Below are 19,111 nucleotides of genomic sequence, written 5' to 3'. Positions count from 1 at the left end.
AGAACTCAAGAGAAGAAAGAATGGATCAAAATATCCAACTGTCGGCATTACAAGGAGTGTGTTGGCCATGTGGGCAAAGCCACTGCCCTCTTCCAGGGCACCCAGGCTTATGACATTCCCTCCATCCCTGGGGTTGTGCCCATTTATGAGTGATTCAGCGGACAGTCCCAACAGAGGGTCCAGGCCTTTGCATTTAGACAGAAAGGCCGGGCATCCTCCACGGAGCAGTGGGGAACAGGCACAGGGCAGTGGGCAGGCCCCAGGGCAGGGGAGGCAGGACAGTGGGGAGGCAGGACTGTCTGTGTCTTTCACAGGCCACCAAATCCCAGGTCCTGTCTCTGCCTCAGCCCCTCCAGGAAATCCTGTCATTCAGCCAGGACATATATACAGTTCAGAGGGACCAATTTTCACCAGGATCCTGGATTCTCCACTTTTCCTGTCTAGAGGCAGCTCTCTCGCCTTTTCTGGTTCAATCCAGGAAAACGAAAGGGAAGACTTTGAAAGTAAACACTGAAATGCGAAAGAATCTGCTGGGCTAAGTTCAAAAAGCAGAGCCCCTCTGACAGGTGCCTGGCACCAGGAGGAGCCAGCACTTCCTCAACATGCTACCGCTACGGATGGTTTTGCTGGGGTTGATTGGACAGATTTTCTGCTCCCTGGCTGAAACCACGGGACAGGTAAGATGGAACTTTCATATATTTTTGATTTGTTAATTTTTATGATGTGTTCAAAAGCTTTTCATGTTCCCTTCTGGTCCTGGGTAAAGGGTCCTGCTCTGGACTCCATAAATCCAGAGAATGCTGGAATGTTGGGGTGCTACCCAGTGGCTCTTCCACCTCCACGTCAGAATCTCTGATGTCATTGCCAGCCTTCCTATTCCCATGGAGGATTTCGTGTGGTAGTTTTTGTTTGTTTTAATCATCTCATCCCCTACCATCCCATCTTTCCAAGTTAAAAAAAAATTTAAAAAACTTTGAGTGTGGAGAGATGTTTCTGGGGAATTCCAGGGTGGGTGACATTTTGCAGAGGAACACAAAATCAAATATTTGCAAAAGTCACCAGGAATTATCCATCTTGTTACCTTCCACAGCTGTGGTGGAAGTTTCGAGGGCTACCTTCCTGGTAGCCCTTGTTCAATATGTCAGCACATCAGGACCTGGAGCAGGCTCACAGCTGTCCCAGCAAAGTGACTCTAGATCAGTGAGCACCAATCTGGGGTGACTGATTTCAAATGCACTTCATAATCTCTAACTTCCGATTAAGAAAGAAAATTTAAATATGATTGTGCCTCTGCACCGGGCAAATTTTTGCCAATGAGTTTACTCCAGTTGACGGTCTCCTGATTCTTCCTCTCATGAAAACCTGGGAGGATGCCCGACATCCACATTCCAGCTGGGAAGTAGGGGAGGATGAGTTTGAACTGTGGCTTTTATTTGTCTGTTTAACGGATATTTCAGAGATGAGTCAGAATGCTGCACAATTTACAACTGTTCAACTGAGAAAATAACTTAATTTCAGGAAGCTCAGCCTCTCCCCTGACGGTGCCCCACGAGTGACGGGAATTATCAGCACCCTGATTTTCACCAAGAGCTTGCTTTTGTAGACCTGGTTCTTGCAAAAGCAATCAGTGTCTAAATTGTGTAAAGCTGAATTTGCTTTGCAGAGGGAATGAGTTTATAAATACTGAATGAGAGGTACATGAGTCATTCCATTTGGAAAAAAAAAAAAAGGGTAATTGGAAGGTCAAGGGATTTCCTAAGTAGAGAGTAATAAATCCAGCCTGCTAAAAAAGAAAAGTCAAAGTAATGTCACCCAATATAGCTATTTAAGAAAAAGTCTGCCCTTAAAAATACATACTGGTGTTGTAACAGTTAGAAGGGATTAATTCACATTGTATCTTTTATCATCATTCCACAAAGAATATTCCAGTACGATTTAGGTTCCTAAGGATCACCCCATGAAAGCTTCTAATAAAAACAGGTTTCATTTCTTTGTGCTACTCGGGTACAAGTGAAAGGGCCAATGAAGGAACCAAAGGACTAATAACTTACAGTGTGACCTCCAGCCAGTCATGCACTGTCTCTCACCTCAGTTCCCCCACCCTAAAAAGAGGAGGATGATATTAACCTTATTCCTAGAGTGGTAAAGTTCAAATACAGTAACCCCTTTAGAAGTGCACATCACCCTATCTTGGTCTGCACACGTAAGGTTTCTTCCTTTGCAGGACTTGCCTATTTCAATGACCTGGGAAGTAGCAATGGGGGTTCTATACCTCGCCGTGCTGGGCTCATAGCATGAGCCATGGGTCAACAAGATGTCTGGGATGTCTTCCTGTCCTACAAGGGGCTTTTAAGTGGAGAACCAAGACTGACCTAGTGGGCTCCACTGGGCCAGCCAGAGGAAGAGTTGAAAAAGGAAAAGATATGACTGTGGGTTAGGGGCCATGATGGTGTTGGTAGGGCCCTGCAGGGTGCGGGCTGGGTAGCCGAGGAGACAGAACAGAACACTCCGGTGAGGACAGACACCAGGCCAGGCACAGAGGTGGGATGGAAGAGTCTTCCAGGGCCAGCATGTTCTACTGGCCACTCCAGACTGTATGTCAGGCAGCAAGCTCCTGTTACACCGTGGAAAGTTCTCCATAACCTCAAGAGTGGCTATTGATATCTCCCTCCACAGGCGATGGCATGGGGTAAGGAGTTCATTCAAGATTGCACACTTGAGAAGATCCAAAGCTTGCCTCCAAACTAGGTCTCTTGACTCTCAGGTTCAGTCTGTCTTTGTTACACAAAGATGCTTCGTCTTCAACTTGTTGGAGGGCTGAAGGAAACTTGAGAAAAGGGAGAAATCCACACAAGAGAGTCAGCCCCAGCATCGGGAGCAATGGGAGGCAGGCCCAAAGTGGGTCTGGATCACTTGTTTTAGCAGTTAATTCTGTGCCACTTTGCGAGGCTAAACAACTGTCCCTGGTGGGCCTGCCTGGTGTCCCCAATTTGTTCGTTTAATCAGCAAGTGTAACTGGGTACCACTGCGCATCAGACACTATTTAGGGGCTCAGGTGACAGCGATGGACACAACAGAGCAAGATCCCTGTCCTCATAGAGACTACTTTCCAGTCAGATTGTAATCTAAAGGTCGCAGGAGCTATAGCCTCCGTAATTCTCAGCACAGTGCAGCCCAGAGCTGCCACTCCTGCGGAGTCAATGCTGAAGAATACCCGTGAGGCCTGCCCATCTGTGACCAACTGATCTTGATGACCTGCTTTCCCATTCAAAACAGATATTCTGGGATATATTTCAGGTTTCTCTTTTGGATAAATGTGAGTAGTGATATGAGGTTACCTTGCAGGACTCCACACTCTAGATCAGGGATGGCAAGTCAGTGCCCCTTCCTTTACCCACAGCCATGGCAGACATTGCTTGTGGAACCCACCGCTCTAGCCAGTCGTTTTCAATCAACCTCATTACCATCCTTGACTTTCCATTCAGATGAAGCCGGGGGAGAAGATTGGCCAAGCCAGCTGTTTTGCAAGATTCTGATCATGGACATTGATATTTGTTGTTATGTTTGCACAGGCAAAAAGATGCGATAAGGAGTCTCTTCTAACAATTAAGACCGAGTGCCTATCCTGCTCAATTAATTTTGGAGTTGAGTGCCCGGCTGGTTATACCAAAATAACCAACAACTCTATAGGAGTTCGGGATTGCAGGTACTCACTATGAGAAAACAAGCAAGCCTGAGTCTCAGAATTGGGACTCCAAATTAAAGCTCCCTGTCTCGAAAACTGCAAAGTATTGCCATGATTGTTCTCTAACACCATATCGGACCCAAACTTAGGCAACTCACAACTTATGAACTTGGGTCTAAAGCACCTATTATCATTGATTCATATTTTCATACAAAATTGACTACCCTGATTTTCATATAAACATTCTCCCTTCCTCTTGCCCCTCCTATTTTTTAGTATCTGGGGTTTTGTTTCATTTAGAAAGAGTTCCAGTTTGAACTTTTTAAAGGCCTTGGGTCTCACTAACAAGCTAGGGACCCAGATCCTAATGAGGGGTCCCCAAAGAAAGGGGACAAATGGATTTTAGCATGGTTGAATTCTTTGTGATGTTGCATTCTCAAAGATCTCTCATGATTTAAAATATTCATAAGATGATAAGGGTTCTGCTTGCTGGGCAAAGGGTGCAGCCGTGAGGCTCAAGTACAAATGCAACTTTTTATTTATTCAGTTTACTAACTTAGAAATTAAACTTTACTGCTCACACCTGTAATCCCAGCTGCTCTAGAGGCTAAGGCAGGAGGATCACAAGTTCAAAGCCAGCCTCAGCAAAAGCAAGGTGCTAAGCAACTCAGTGAGACCCTGTCTCTAAACAAAATACAAAACAGGACTGGGGATGTAGCTCAGTGGTCAAGTGCCCCTGAGTTCAATCCCTGGTACCTCCCCCCCAAAAAAAATAAAGAAAAAAGAAATTAAACTTTACTCAATGAGTTAATTTTTAATTCAGAATAAAGAATGAACATTTTTTTATTTTGTATGAAATGAAATCTTAATACTGTTATATAACACTATTTTAAATTTATATTTGTTTAATGTGACCACATGACATTCTAAAACCCAAATCACCACTTTTAATACAAATGCACATTTTGCAGCATATATTTTTAAGTTAACATTATTGTTAACTATAGGTACATCCTGGACAGTAGTTCCCTAGGACTTACTCATCTTGCATAACCAAAGCTTTGTGTCTCTTTGACCAAGCCCTCATTTCAACCTCCCTCCAACCCCTGTCAGCCAACATTTTACTGATCTATGAGTTTGATTCCTTATATAAGTTAGATCCTGTAGTATTCGTCCTTATGTGACTGACCTAAGTCACTAGGTATAATATCCTCCAGGTGAACCCATGTTGCATACAAATTACAAGATCTCCTTCTTTTCTAAGGCTGAGTAATATTCTAATATTTCATTGTGTGTATTTGTATATTATTTATGATCCACCCCCCATTTTCATTGTTTCTTAATTTTTCGGTTTCTAACAATTAAAAATAATTCATGATTGTTATTCTATCTAGAAAACCAGATTCGTTCAATCTATATATTTTTAAACATAGGTAAGCATAAGCATCTAAATAAAAATATAGAGTAATCCCACCACCTAGAGTTAATTGCATTGCTGTGATCCTGGGTTAAGGGTTAATGTCCTCTCTCTACTCTCCAAGGTACACCTTTGAGATCAGAACATACTCTCTGCGTCTTCCTGGATGCCGTCATATTTGCAGGAAAAACTACCTTGAACCTGAGTGTTGTCCAGGTCACTGGGGCCCAGACTGCATGGGTAAGAGACACATCTTTGCACTTTGGTACTTGCTTCTCAATGTCCTAGCATAGGAAATCAAGATGAAGGCAGCCAAATAAAAGGAGAACGTAAGCATCTTTTTCTAGAAATTCCATTTTAGTCTATATGTTAAGACTCTTTCTTACTCCATCAGTAAAGCAATCTACTGTAGTTAGAGATCTAGCTTTTAGAAAATTCATTTTTAAGTCAGGGAAAGGGACAATTGAAAGGTTATCTATTTAAAAAAGAAAAAAGATAACTGGTCAAAGAGAAGAAACGAGAATGGTGGTTAATTATGGCCCCAAGTACAGTTTTCTTTAGGAAGAAACATCTCAAAGACCATAGTTATTGTTTGGCAACCAAAATAATCAATAAATAGCATAAAAATTGAAGTCCTAGGGCTGAGGCTGGGGCTCAGTGGTAGAGCACTTGCCTGGCATGTGCAAGGTACTGGGTTCAATTCTCAGCACCACATATAAATAAAAGTCCATCAACAACTAAAAAAAATGTAAGTCCTTTAGGGTGGAATGTCAAACTCTGTAGTATTAAATTTATATACCTTAGTTTAAAGAAATGATGTAAAGTTGGGCTGGCATTGTGGCTCAGTGGTATAGAGTGCTTGCCTAGCATGTGTGAGGCACTGGGTTCCATTCTCAGCACCACATATGAATAAATAAAATAAAGGTCTATTAAAACCTACAAAATATTTTTTTAAAAAAGAAAGAAAGCATGTACAGTTAACTATATAAAGTTATATGCAAATATATGTGTATTTAAAAATTAATTCTGATCAGGTTCCACAGTGTGAAAACTACTAACAAAGTTTTAGTCAATAATATGCCCAGACTCCAATGAACAAGCATAGCATTTTGCCAGCTGGAACTGAACTTTTATCCTGATTATTATAGACATTAATACTCAAATAGTGACTGAGTTCTTGCTATGATGTGCAATTATGTGAAATCTCCCTTTTTTTGGTAGTCAAAAATCATAAATTTTATGATTTTTTCATGAATTTGTCACTTAGTCCCTATCTTCCATGATGTAATGAAAATATCTCCTTATGATTCATTAAAAGGGTGAAATGTGTTCTCTTGCTTTTTCTTCCTGATTGAAGTAATCAAAGTACCATTTGTGAAGTTTAGAAAGGTCCAAAGAAAGAAAAAAAATACCAACTCATGCTCTGATTCTGCCATACATAGGCAACCCTAAATATTTTGGCTTATTTCAATCTTGGTCTTTTTTCCATAATCTTCTAAATAGTTGAGCCTATATTGTATGTATTATGTTGTCTCCTGATTTTTTTTTCCCTGAACTAATGATTAAATGACTAATCGCTTCCATCTATTCAACATTCCTGGCATTAAGTACTAGTGAGGTTCTTGGCTTTTTTATTTTCTGATACAATTCCTAAAATAAACCTTTCAGTTAGTTTTATCTCCATTTGCCTATGAGGGATCAGATATTTGGAGATTATCTCTTGCCCGTTCCTTTTGGGATGATAAGCGATAAGTAAGTTCAAGTTCAGGGCTTCCTGGAACCTAAGGCTGCTCTCTTTCCACCTCGTCCCACCGCCTAAAGCAGAGCTCGGGAGAGAGAGCGCCTCAACACACCTTTCTGATTCCTCTCTCTGTTGGTCGGTCCTTCCAGCCTGCAGTACACTCCTGGCCTTGGGAAGGTCAAGGTTAGGGATTTAGATATCTGTTAACTGCTCTGTGCTGAGTTTCACCCTGCAAATTGGCGATATATCTAAAACTCTAGCCCACCAGAATCAAGGGTCCAGATTCAGTGACTTTACCCAGACTTTCAGATTTCAGAGACTTCTTTTCAGGTTAAAAGTGGTCATGACTGCAGCCGACTCTCGCAGACATCCTGGTACAAGACAAAGAACTTTTATATTTGCCTTCCTCTTTCCAACCTGTGAAAACTAATCTGATGTCAAGGTATTAATCAGATGCACTGTAGAAAATAAAAAGCTTTGTCTAAGATGCATTATGAAAGTCAGCATGTCCAACAGAATGAGTGGCAGACCCAACCATAGGGGCAGAACCACACAGGACCTGCAACCCCAAGTTTTAGGTGTGAACTTAGTTGGATCAGGGGGGCCAATGACTTTCCACTTATGCCTCAATCTCCTTCTGTGCCAAATGGGGGTAACAAAGTCCTGCTTTAGGAAACTGTGATAGATGTTTGCAAACAATAATCTAGGGGAAAGGAAGGACTTGGCAAGTGTATGACACAACACAGGCATTTTAGAAATGTTCTGTGACTAAATGAATGCATGAATGGCAATCCACAGACCCCTACTCATGAAGAGAGAATGGAATGGTGCTCTTTCTCTGAGCCCTTGTTTGAAGGGTGGGTAATTTTGAAAACACACACAGGAAAAAAAGGATTCAAAATCTTCAGAGGGTTTCATAACATTGCTTTGTGTTCTTTGGGGCAAAGTGGCAGGGCTCACATCTACGATCAGAAAAATCAGAAAGGATTCTCTGAATGCTCAGCCATTTCCTTTAGACAGGTGTTCAGGCCAGAGAAGCAAAACACAAGAAAACCAGGGTCTGGACATTATTTCTGTTGTCCTCTCATTGAGGCAAAAGGGTACTTCCCTTTATCTTCATATTCCAAACATACTAAAAGCTACAAAAGGCTTCCTTCCGTCAGCTCAGGGACAAGATAAACCCTCCCCGTGGCTACATATTTCACCTCTCACGTTTTGTGTGATGACAGGCAAGGTCCTGTCTATCACTTTACATTTCCGCCAGGACAGAGCCATTTCTGAGCTGCTGACACGCATCCACCCTCTTTTTTGAGGAAACACATTCCCAAGCTCCAGAGTGACCTTGTATCCTAAGCAAATGGGCACTCACTTCCTTTGTAATACAACAACAGATTCATTGGTTCTCAACACCTCTGGGGACTTTGAAGATTATTTCAATAGTGTCTTACTCAGATTAGGAAATAACGGTTTGATCAACACTGAAAACTTAGAAAACACAGAAAAACACAATGATAAAAAAAAAAAAAGACCCATCATCTCCTATCATGAGAAAAAATGGTGTGGATTCTCACCTGGGGGAAAGAAATATCATCCTGACATAAGGAAGGTATTTTTACTTGAATTGAACTTGCTTGTCCCTAATTAAAATTTGTACTGCTTCATCAAGCATGCATAGGAAAATTTTCTCACTAACACAGAAATGTATTTTTAACTTTGAAACTTCATCATATTTGAACAGACAATATTCTGCTTGAGAGGAAACAGAATTTTTCTTTATCTGTACATTCCTGTTTGATTCCACCAGGAATGTGATTGATTTGTACAGCCACTCAACATCCTGGAAGAGGCATGTAGGCAGAAAGGTCATAGCTAAGCTTGATCATGGTCAGAACATCCTAAGAGAAATGGGGTATTGGGGGGTTTTCTTTCTTAGGTCAATTTCACCAAATTCATTGACTTTTCTTTTTTCTGGACCTCTTTTTCTTTTCCACTTCATATTCGTTGCCATTCACTGCACGGTTTGCAAATAATGAAATAAGGGGCTACATGGATTTGAAAACACACTTTAAGAAAAAGGCTTTTTTTTTTTTTTTTTGGCTTTGAGTGATAAATGATGCTGAGTCCACATTAAGGACATATTTTGCTTTGTGCTTTGGTCTCCCAGGCAGATAAGACCAACCAGCTATCCATGGAATACGAGGAGATATTTTCTGCTAACCCTGAGCACCAAGTTTTTAAACAAAGGTGGTGACATGGAATAGGCACCTCTAGGGCCTCTTAGCAGAGAAAGTTAGTTACTGGGAGGTCCTTGGCCTCCGGTTGGGCAGGAAGTTGATTATCTTCCTTTGAAGAAACAGTTCAGCTAATGATTTGCTGACAGTTTATAATGGCCCCATCTCCTGTGTGAGAAAAGTCACGGTACAAGAGACCACCAGAGTAGTAGTCACCCAGAGGAAATGCGATAATGACTTAAAGTAGCCTTATCAGCTACTTCAGCCTCACAATTCGTCAGAAATATGCCCTCGTAGCAAATTCTGTAATATCTCTCTGCAAGCATGGTTGCTGAGACTGTCAGTTTTACTGTGTGTATTATTTAGAGGGGCCCAAGGTGAAAGAAAAATGATTTGAGAAGCAGGAAATAAATTTATACTTTTGCCTTAAAAATTTTAATTAAAAGCCAAATAAGTTTTCAAATCAGGACCCCTAAAACCCACACACTCTTACTACCTTTTTTCCCAAAGTTCCTTCCAGGATTGGCCAACTCATAAAAATCAAGTATTTATTGAGCACTTACTATATGCCACACATAATCACCTATATGATAGGATCTATTCCAGTCGTGCATATAATAGGTCCCTAATCCCAAGACGTTGGCAGATTCATGAGAGAGAAGGACACAAAAGCAATAGTACATTGTACTGTGAGCCCAGGCGAGGATGCTGGGATTTTGAAGAGTCTGGCAGCTCACCCTGTTTGCCTGCTCAACTGAACCAAACCACCCCGCAAAGGTCCTGCCTCCAGATACCATGGCACTGGGAGTCAGGGCCCATGTGTGGATTTGCAGAAGATACAAACATCAAGACCTAATAATAAGTACTCACCCTGACCCTTAGCCCACTGAGTCCTGAGGCCCCGGGAGATGGGCTGGGCCAGGATGGAGCACTTCCTACAGAGAAAAATCTTCCATCCCCTGCAGATGAGACTCAGGAAAATCCCTAGGAGAGAGAAATTTCCAACCAGCCTTCACCCTTAGCACACCTACAGGCAAACATCGGATGGCCCTGAGCGGCTGGAAGGCCACTCGTTTCAGAAAAGGATGTGCTGGGGTCTCACCTCTTCAGAAATAAACCCCAAGGCCGGCCATTGGTCCCTTCCTGACCACAGCAAGAAGCACGCAGCCTCCTTTCTGTGCTGGCTGGACTTCATTCTACATTCTCATCAAGGTACAAAGGGAAACAACTGTGGCAGCTTTGAAAATAAGAGCAGGGAATCAATGAATGTCAAACAAATCCATCAACTCAATGAACGGCTCATAGACATAAACCACGTAAATACTATAAGCAAGTTCAAGACTTTCCAGTCAGGCAGAACTGGGTGAGGATCCTCTGGATCTAAGGACTATGTGACCTTGTAACCCAGCCTGCGCATGCCTGAGTTTCTCTTAGATAAGGCAGTGATCATACCCCTTCACAGGGCTAAGGGTGAGGACTAAATATACTGAGCTAGTACATGCAATGGGCCAGTCATTGTATCCAGGATCCAGCGACAAAAATGAAAGATCAGGCAGCAGACGATGAACAAAGACCAGCAACTGGTCCCTGGAACATGATTTGCTAAATGGATATCTGGACCTGAAGAATGTTCCTTGAACATTGCAACTACCCTAAAGCACCCAAAGAGAAAATTCAGAGATTAAAGGCAGCACATTATACAGATTGCCGTGTGTTTGGCAATAGACATTAATGATTCTAGTATCTGAATTTCTTTTCCTTTCAGTGAGTATAAACTATAGAAAAGGGACTCCAAGATCTAGGTAAAGTTTAATCCACCATATATAGGACACTGATCATCCTTCCAAACCTGTCACTAAAGCACAAAATCAGTTCTGATGGATTTTTTTTCAATTATTCTTCAGGCATAATTTGCACACAGTAAATTCACCCTTCTTAGGGTACAGTATTTTGAGTTGTGACAAACACAACACTGTTATGTGGAAGTCACCACAATTAAGATACAGAACAGTTACACCATCCCCATCCCCCATTCCCTCTAATGGCCTCTCCAATCCCAGCCTCTGGCAAATACTGCTTTCTGTGCCAATACTGTTGCCTTTGTGTCACAAAACCGGAATCGCACAGTAGGGACTTTCTTGGGCTGACGTCCTTCCCTTAGCATAATGCATCCGAGATCGGTGCATGTTGTCACATGTACCAGCAGCTCCCTGGGACTTCCTTCTGCAGCTGGACCCAGTTTGTTTATTCACTAACTGAAATTATTTCCACTCTGGGGCAACTGAGAACAAAACCTCTATGGATATTTATGTACAGGTTTTTGCATGAGGACAAGGTTTTATTTCACTTAGATAAATACCTAGACATGGGGCTCCTGCATTGCAGAGAGAGGTATGATGTTTAACTTTGTGGAAACTGCCAGAACTGTCTTTCAAAGCATCCATGATCATTTTTCATTCCCACCACCAATGTATGAAGGTTCTAGTTGTTTGGAATCCTTGCTGGCACCTGGTATAATCAGATCTTTCCCTTTTCCAACCATTCTAGTGAGTGTGTAATGTCTTTCACTGCCATTTCTTTAATATGCATCTTTCATGTGCTTATTATCTATTCATTTATCTTTTGAGTAATTTACTTATTAAGTTTGGAGCATTCTTTAAGTATATGAGATACAAGTTTTTATTGGATGTGTGATCTATAAGTAGTCCCTTAAAGTCTGCATCTTATCTTTTTTTTTTTTCTCTTAGCAGCTTTTTAAACAGAAAACATCCTTAATTTTGGTGAGGCCACTCTGATAGATATGCCTCTTGAGTCCTATCTAGAAATATCTGGACCTGAAGAATGTTCCTTGAACATTGCAACTACCCTAAAGCAACCAAATGAGAAAATTTAGAGATTGGGGCTTTACATCTAAGTCTATTATCCATTTCAAGTTAACTTGGACATATGGTTTAAGGGATAGATCAAGGTTCATTTCTTTTGTATGTAGATAATAATTCCAATAATTCCAGCAATGTTTCTTAAAAAGACTGTCCTCTCTCCATTGAATTGCCTTTGCATCACTGTAGAAAATGAGCTCATCCCCTGTGTCTTATTGATCTGTGTGTCTGTCCCTTCACCACTCCCACTGTCTTGACTGCTACTGCTTTATAGCAAGTCCTGGAATCAGGTAGTAGAAGTCCTCCAACTTGGCCTTTTCAACATTATTTTAGTTATTCCAGTCCCTTTTCTTTGCCATATAAGTATAGAATCACCTTATCAGTTTCTACCAAGAAATATAAATCTTGCTAGGATTTAATTTTAATTTTTAGTACATTATAGTTATACAGAATTGTGGAGTTCCTTTGCCATATTCATAAATGCATCTAACAATTGACTCCATCCTGTAGGATGAAATTATATTGAATCTATAGATAAGTTGAGGGAGAACTAACATCTGAAAATATTGAATATTCTGATTCATATCCACAGTATTGTGTTGCATTTACTTAGGGCTTCTTTAGTTCATCAGTATTTTGTACATTTCAGCTTATAGATTCTATACTATTTTTTGATACTTTAATACCTAAGATATTCATGGTTGTTGGTTCTATTTTAATGAATTTTCACATTTTCAATTGCTAATTATTCATGGTCACTGTATAGAAATGCAATCGGTTTCCGTATATCGACTCCGAATCCTGAGAACTTATTATTAGTTCTAATAATTTTTTGAAAACTCTTTGGAATTTTCCCCCATAGATAATCAGGTGACTGAAAATAGAAACCATTGTATTTCTTCCTCACCAAACTGAATGCAATTTATGTTGTTGTTTCTTTTAACCTTTAGTTACCGACCTGGTGTTTTCTCTGTTTTGTGTATTGCTGGGATTCAGTTGGCTAAAATTTTGTTAAGAATTGTTGGGTCTAGTGGGCTTGGCTGTGTAGCTCAGTGGTAGAGCACTTACCTCAAGTGTATGAAGCACTGGGTTCGATTCCAGCACCACAAATAAATGATAAATAAAATAAAGATCCATCAGCAACTAATATACACATATAAATTGTTGGGTCTATGCTCCTTAGAGATCTGGATCTGTAATTTTCTTTGTTTCTTATATATTTGTCTGACTTTGCAATCAGGATAATAATGTTCTACATATGAAGTGTGCTGGAACATGTTCTCTCTTCTTCAACTTCCTAGAAGGGTTTTTGTAAAATTGGTATCATTTTTTCCTTAAATGTGAGATAGAATTCACCAATGAACCATTAGGATAGAATATTTTTTGCTTTTATTTTTATTTGATTTTAATTTCAAATTCTTGAGCATAAAGATGTTCATGTTATCTAGTTTCTTCTTCAGTGAGCTTTAGTAGTTTTTCACATTCAGTAAATTTGCCTATTTTGTCTATATTGTCACATTTATTGGCATCAAGTCAATCTTATTATGTTAGCTGGCTTTTCATCACTGTGACCAAAATACCCGACGAGAACAACTTAGAGGAGGAAAGTTTACTTGGGGCTCACAGTTTCACAGGTTCAGTCCATGGTTGGCTGATTCCATGGCTCTGGGTCCAACAAAAAGCAGAGCATCATAGCGGAAGGGGGCGGCAGAGGAAAGCTGCAGTAGCCAGGAAGTAGAAAGACAGAAAACAAATGCTAGGGACAAAATATAAACCCCAAAGGCACACCCCCACCCCTACTTCCTCCAGCTCTACCCACCTGCCTGCAGGTACCACACCGTAGTATTGTGTTAATCTATCTAATTATTAGTCTATCAAATGGTTTCACATGCGACTTGGGCTGCATCTCTCATATTGGAATCCTTTCACCTCTAAGCATCCCTGCACCGTCTCACAACCACAGCAATAATAGGGATTAGTTATTCCTTTCATGCTCTTAGGCTGGTGGTAGGTTCCTTCCCTTTATTCCTGCAATTGGTCCTTCTCCGCTCCTCCCCTTTCCCCCTCACCTTTCTGTAGATCCAGATTTATATGGTGTCATTCTGTTTCTTCCAGATCCATTTCCTTGATCTTTTAGCTTTTGTGTGTCTGGGAAAATCTTTATCTTAACTCGGTTTTTGAAGATGTTGTTGTTGGAACATAGAATTCTAAATCGCCACTTCTGTTGGTTTTGGTACCCTGAAGATGCTGGCCCCTCCTCTAGCTTGTGTTGGGGTCCCTTGTTAGACATGTCGTTGTACCTGTGTCCTCACAATAGTGTCAAAATTTTTTTCCCTTTGTCAGTTGTTAAGATTGTTTCTTTTTCACTGACTTTAAGGAATTTTTATGGTGTGTAGTTTTCTTTTTGATGCCTTTGCTAAGGGTTCTCTGAGCTCTTGGGACTGTGAGTTCACACATTTTATCAAATTTGGAAATTTTTGGCCATAAATTTTTCAAACTGTTTTCCTTTTCCCTCTTCAGAGACTCCAAGTTCACCTACATTAAAGTGCTTGACGTTGTCCCACAACTCTCTCACGCTCTGCTCCTTGTTTCTCAGTTTTTCTGTTTAATTTCTTTTCCATTTAAGTTCACTGAATCTTTTTCCTCAATGCTTAAACTTGTATTAATTCTACATGGTGTGTTTTTTTTAAAAATAAATTTTTAGTTGTAGACAGACATGATACCTTTATTTATTTGTTTATTTTTATGTGGTGCTGAGCATCAGACCCAGTGCCTCACGAGTGCTAGGCAAGTGCCCTACCACTGAGCCACAACCCCAGCCCTACATAGTATGTTTTTTATCTCAGTTATTTTATTTTCATTAAAAATTTCAATTGATGTTTTATTTACATCTTTCCCTTCTATAACATGCTTTTCCTCTCTTCTGGAATACAGAGAATACAGTTAGGACTATTTTTTAACTTCTGCTGATCATGCGTGTAATTTCTGGGTGGCTTTAGTTTTTCTCTTCATTATTCATGCCTAGGACATTTTTTATTTAATGTAGACATTGCAAATTTTACTTTGGTTTGGTGTTTGATATACTTGCATTTTATTAAAATACTCTTCCCTCACACAATGTAACACACATACACACACACACATACACACACACACACACACACACATTCTTAAGCTTTGTTCTAGAACAAACAAAACTACAGTAATCAGAGGCTGGAGATGCAGCTACAGTGTAGAGCATTTGCCTAGCATGCATAAAACTCTGGGTTTGAGTCCTTCACTGAAAAAAAAAAGAGAGAAGGAAAGAATAAAGCTGCATAAAGGTACATTATAACCTAATTTCTGGGACACAGATTATTTGGAAAGTATTTGAACCTGCTTTTAGGTTTTCTTGGATGAGACTAGAGCAGCCTTTAGTCTAGGGCTGACTATTCCACCAGAGACGTGGCATCCTTCTGTGTCGGCTTCCAAGTGCCCCATGTCGTCCAAGGTTTTCTACTCCGAGTGAGGGAACACCTAATACCCTGTCCTGTGAGAGCGGGGTCTTAGCCCTTTATTCTCCCTGAAACTCCCCCTTCCCGAGTCACTGGGATTGAACCCAGGGAGCTCTACCACTGAGCTACATCCCCAGCCCTTCCCATTTGGTTTTTGAGATAGGGTCTCACTAAGTCTCCTTGACCTTACGATTCTCCTGCCTCAGCCTCCCAGGTCGCTGCTGGAATAATAAGCATGAGCCACTGCCTCCAACCGCCCCACACTCTCAGGCGGTTCCTTCCTGATTCAGGTCGTTTCCTGTCTGCCACATCAGTTCTCAGTGGTAAGGAGAGAGGAGCACCTTGCTGGGCCAGAGCTTGCTCACCCCCTCTCTGGACAGCTCACTTATCTCTGGTTCTGCCCCCGTGGGATCCAGCAAAATTCACCAAATTCCCCAAACTCCATTTCCTAACTGAGGGTACCACTGGGCTCCTCCATCTAGGCTCCACCTATTGAGGCCAAATCCAAGCCGATTGGTCCATTCAGGATTAGATCATTTTGGGTAAATGCTGAAAGCATCCAGTAGAGGGAGCTAGGAGGGCTCTGGTATTCTTCCTTTATCTCAGTGTGTAAACCAGTATTATTTGGTTTTCCTTACTAGACTGGCAGGGCCATGGAGACAGGGACCAGCTCTGTGTGCCCCACTTATATACCCAAGACCTTACATCAGTCCCACCACCTCCCAGTACCACCACACTGGGGCCCAAACCTGCAACATGTGAACCTTTAAGGAACACGCTACACCATGTCCCAACCATTGCACCCTGAAGCTCACGTATTGAAATCGAATCTCCAATGTGATGATATTGCAAACTGGGAGGAGATTATGACATGAGAGCAGAGCCTTGTGACTGGAAGTAACGTCCTTACAGAAGAGGTCCCAAAGAGTTCCCTGGCCCCTTGCACCCATGAGAGGACACAGCAAAAGGCACCTTCTACAAACCAGGAAATGGGTCTCCACCAGACACCGAAGTTCTCAGCACCTGGATCTTTCCCCCTGCACTTCCCAGCCTCCGGGAGGAACACATTTCTGTTGTCTCTAAGCCACCCAGTCTGAGGTGCCTTGTCATGGCAGCCCAAACCAACCAAGATAACAGCTTTTTCATTTTCTGTGAATGCTGATTCCATATGACAGGAGGAGGGCGGATAGCAGAGCACGCTGGGGCTCAGGGAAGCTTGGGGCAAAGATCTTTTATGCTGGGAGTAAAAAGTGGGGGAGCAGGAAGGTAGGCACTTCCAGGAGAGGCTGGCAAATGAGTCTCTTATTACCGCTTCCAGCTGGGTGACTTTAGACAGGTCATTTGACCACTCTGTGCTGTTGCTTATCTAGAAAGTGGGACTTGAAATAGCATGTAATTCAGGGCATTGCTGTGAGCTGTGCACACATGCATACTTTATTATTATCTATAGTTCTGTCGTTAGGTTTTGTGAAGACACGTTTTCTTGCATGAAATAATATTTGATCCTGCCCCTTCACATAAACACATTTCGTGGCCATGGGGTGACTTTAGCATGGCGCTTGCAGATCTAGATACCTTATTTAAACAGGAAGAACCTAAACTGTCACTGAACCCATGTCAACTCACAGTGTGGACCAACACCAAGTATACGAAGAAAATAGAATTTTATTTTTATTCTCATTGCAGTAGTAACTTGAGTTTCTGTTGCTTATTTTTTTAATATTTATTTTTTTGGTGTAGATGGACACAACACAATACCTTTATTTTTTATGTGATGCTGAGGATCAAACCCAGGTCCCCCTTGTGCTAGGCAAGCCACTCTACTGCTGAGCCACAATCTCAGCCCTCTGTTGCTTATTTTAACTTCTCTGATTTTGGGCATCACAGTATCTGATATCTGACTGTCTTGCTAAATGCTCCTCTGTCTCAACATGAAATTTAATGCTTAGTACATAATAAGAATTCCTTGAACATTTAGTGAATACCTATGAGACCTTCTAATAAATGGTAAATGCTCCGTTCCAGGTCTAGTTCAATTGAGAAGTACAAAATGCATCCTTCTTTGGAATCAGCGTGTGGGTGAACTCGAAATATCTTTGCTTATCCTACTAAGCATTTTATTAACTAGCCCCAGCCACCCAGCACTCCCACCGGGCAGCTACCAAGTGCCATCCCCACCAAACTCATATCATTCCCAGTGCAGCCCAAGGCCTTTTGCAACTCTGAAACTTTGTACTTGCTTCTCTCTTCCTGAAACGCCCCTCCCTTTAAAGCATAACCAACTCCTACTGCACCTTCAAAACCCCAGCCTAAATGACTTCTCCTTGGGGATGCCTCTCAGATTCTCCAGGGAGCATAAATAGCTCCCTTTCCTGTGCCACCTCAGTTCCCTGCCCAGCACACTGATTCAAGGGCTGGCCTTAGGGTTCTGTGAGGGCTACACTAAATTTCCAGCTGCACAACTAAAAATGGCAAGACCCTGGGCAAGTCATGTGATCTCTATTCCGGTCTCCTCATCTGCTAACCAGCAGCACTAGCAGGCACCCCTACAGGTTGCAGGAGCATTGACTTAAGCAGATCATTGCAAAGTGTTAGCAAAGTCTCAAGAAGAAATGACAGAAGGTGGTGGCTTCTATTCATGCTCCTGACTGCACTGAGAGTCACCCACATTCCGGTCTGCCTCCCCCATGAAGCCCTAGAAGACACCAACAGGGACTGCAAATATTTCTTGTCTCTGGAACTAGCACACCTGCTAGCACATAGTAGGTGCTTTGTGCATCATTGCAGAATGCTCCTGAGAAGTCTTGAAAGGATGACTCTGAGCTGTTTGACTTCCTAGAGTGCCCAGGAGGAGCAGAGTCACCCTGCAGCGGCAGGGGCCGTTGTGCTGATGGCATAGAAAGAGACGGGAGCTGCTCCTGCCAGGTAAGTAGAACATCTTCTCCCTCTCCCTGGCACCCGGGAGCCTCCTTAAACACGGGCACACGTGGTGGTGTCTCTGAGGGGCAGCAGTGTTCATAAAAGACTATGCCATCTGCAATAAAGTCACCTCTTAGAGGCTGGGGACCCTCTGGTGAGTTCATTAACTGCTCAGTCTTAACCGTATACATCTGTAAAATGGGTCTGAAATAAGATCTGTGCAATATCAAAGAAGTCAAGTGTGATCACACGTGCAATGCTCTTTGGTGACAGTCTCCAGGGCTATAGGAGCTGTGGTCGTTGTTACTATTAATAATCCCAGCTGTTCACCAACTGCCCTTTACCACTTCCTCAGCATCCTTCGCCACCCCCTGGATCTGCTGATGGAAGAGTTTCTTTATCTCATGAAAGTGACTCTTTGCCAGTTTCAAGTCTTAGAGGTTTTTAAACACAAAGAAATGTTTCTGAAAGGATGGAGCTCAATGCCTTCAGAAATGCAAAACCAAGAGCTTTCTCTCTGCACCCGCACCCTCGGGTGGAGCTGTTTGTGGCTGTTCGCTTGCTGTCTATTTATATCTTTGGGACTGACAGAGCAGCTTTACTCTGCAGATCTCCATACCCTTAGCAAAAAGACGACCAGGTCCTCATGTCAGCATTATCACAAAAATAAGAAAGGTGCTGGAGAGGAGCTTGGAGACAGGCCCCAGGGAGGAGATATCTGAGAAAAAAACACTAACCCAGTCCA

General features: G+C 41.9%; 1 protein-coding gene across 1 annotated transcript in view; it reads left to right on the top strand.

Annotated features, from left to right (window-relative positions):
- Window positions 1-402: 402 nt before the first annotated feature.
- The window catches only part of Stab2 (stabilin 2), a 161,677-nt gene continuing 142,968 nt past the window's right edge, over window positions 403-19,111 (top strand). The window contains exons 1-4 of the mRNA XM_040281812.2: window positions 403-677; window positions 3,573-3,706; window positions 5,227-5,342; window positions 18,287-18,372. Coding sequence (XP_040137746.2) covers window positions 603-677; window positions 3,573-3,706; window positions 5,227-5,342; window positions 18,287-18,372 — 411 coding nt within the window. The 5' untranslated portion in view covers window positions 403-602. The remainder of the gene's footprint in view (window positions 678-3,572; window positions 3,707-5,226; window positions 5,343-18,286; window positions 18,373-19,111) is intronic.

Source organism: Ictidomys tridecemlineatus, chromosome 6 (genome assembly GCF_052094955.1).
Source record: "Ictidomys tridecemlineatus isolate mIctTri1 chromosome 6, mIctTri1.hap1, whole genome shotgun sequence".
Lineage (NCBI taxonomy): Eukaryota > Metazoa > Chordata > Mammalia > Rodentia > Sciuridae > Ictidomys > Ictidomys tridecemlineatus.
Note: the sequence above shows the minus strand (reverse complement) of the source record. Positions and strands in the feature narration are given on the sequence as shown.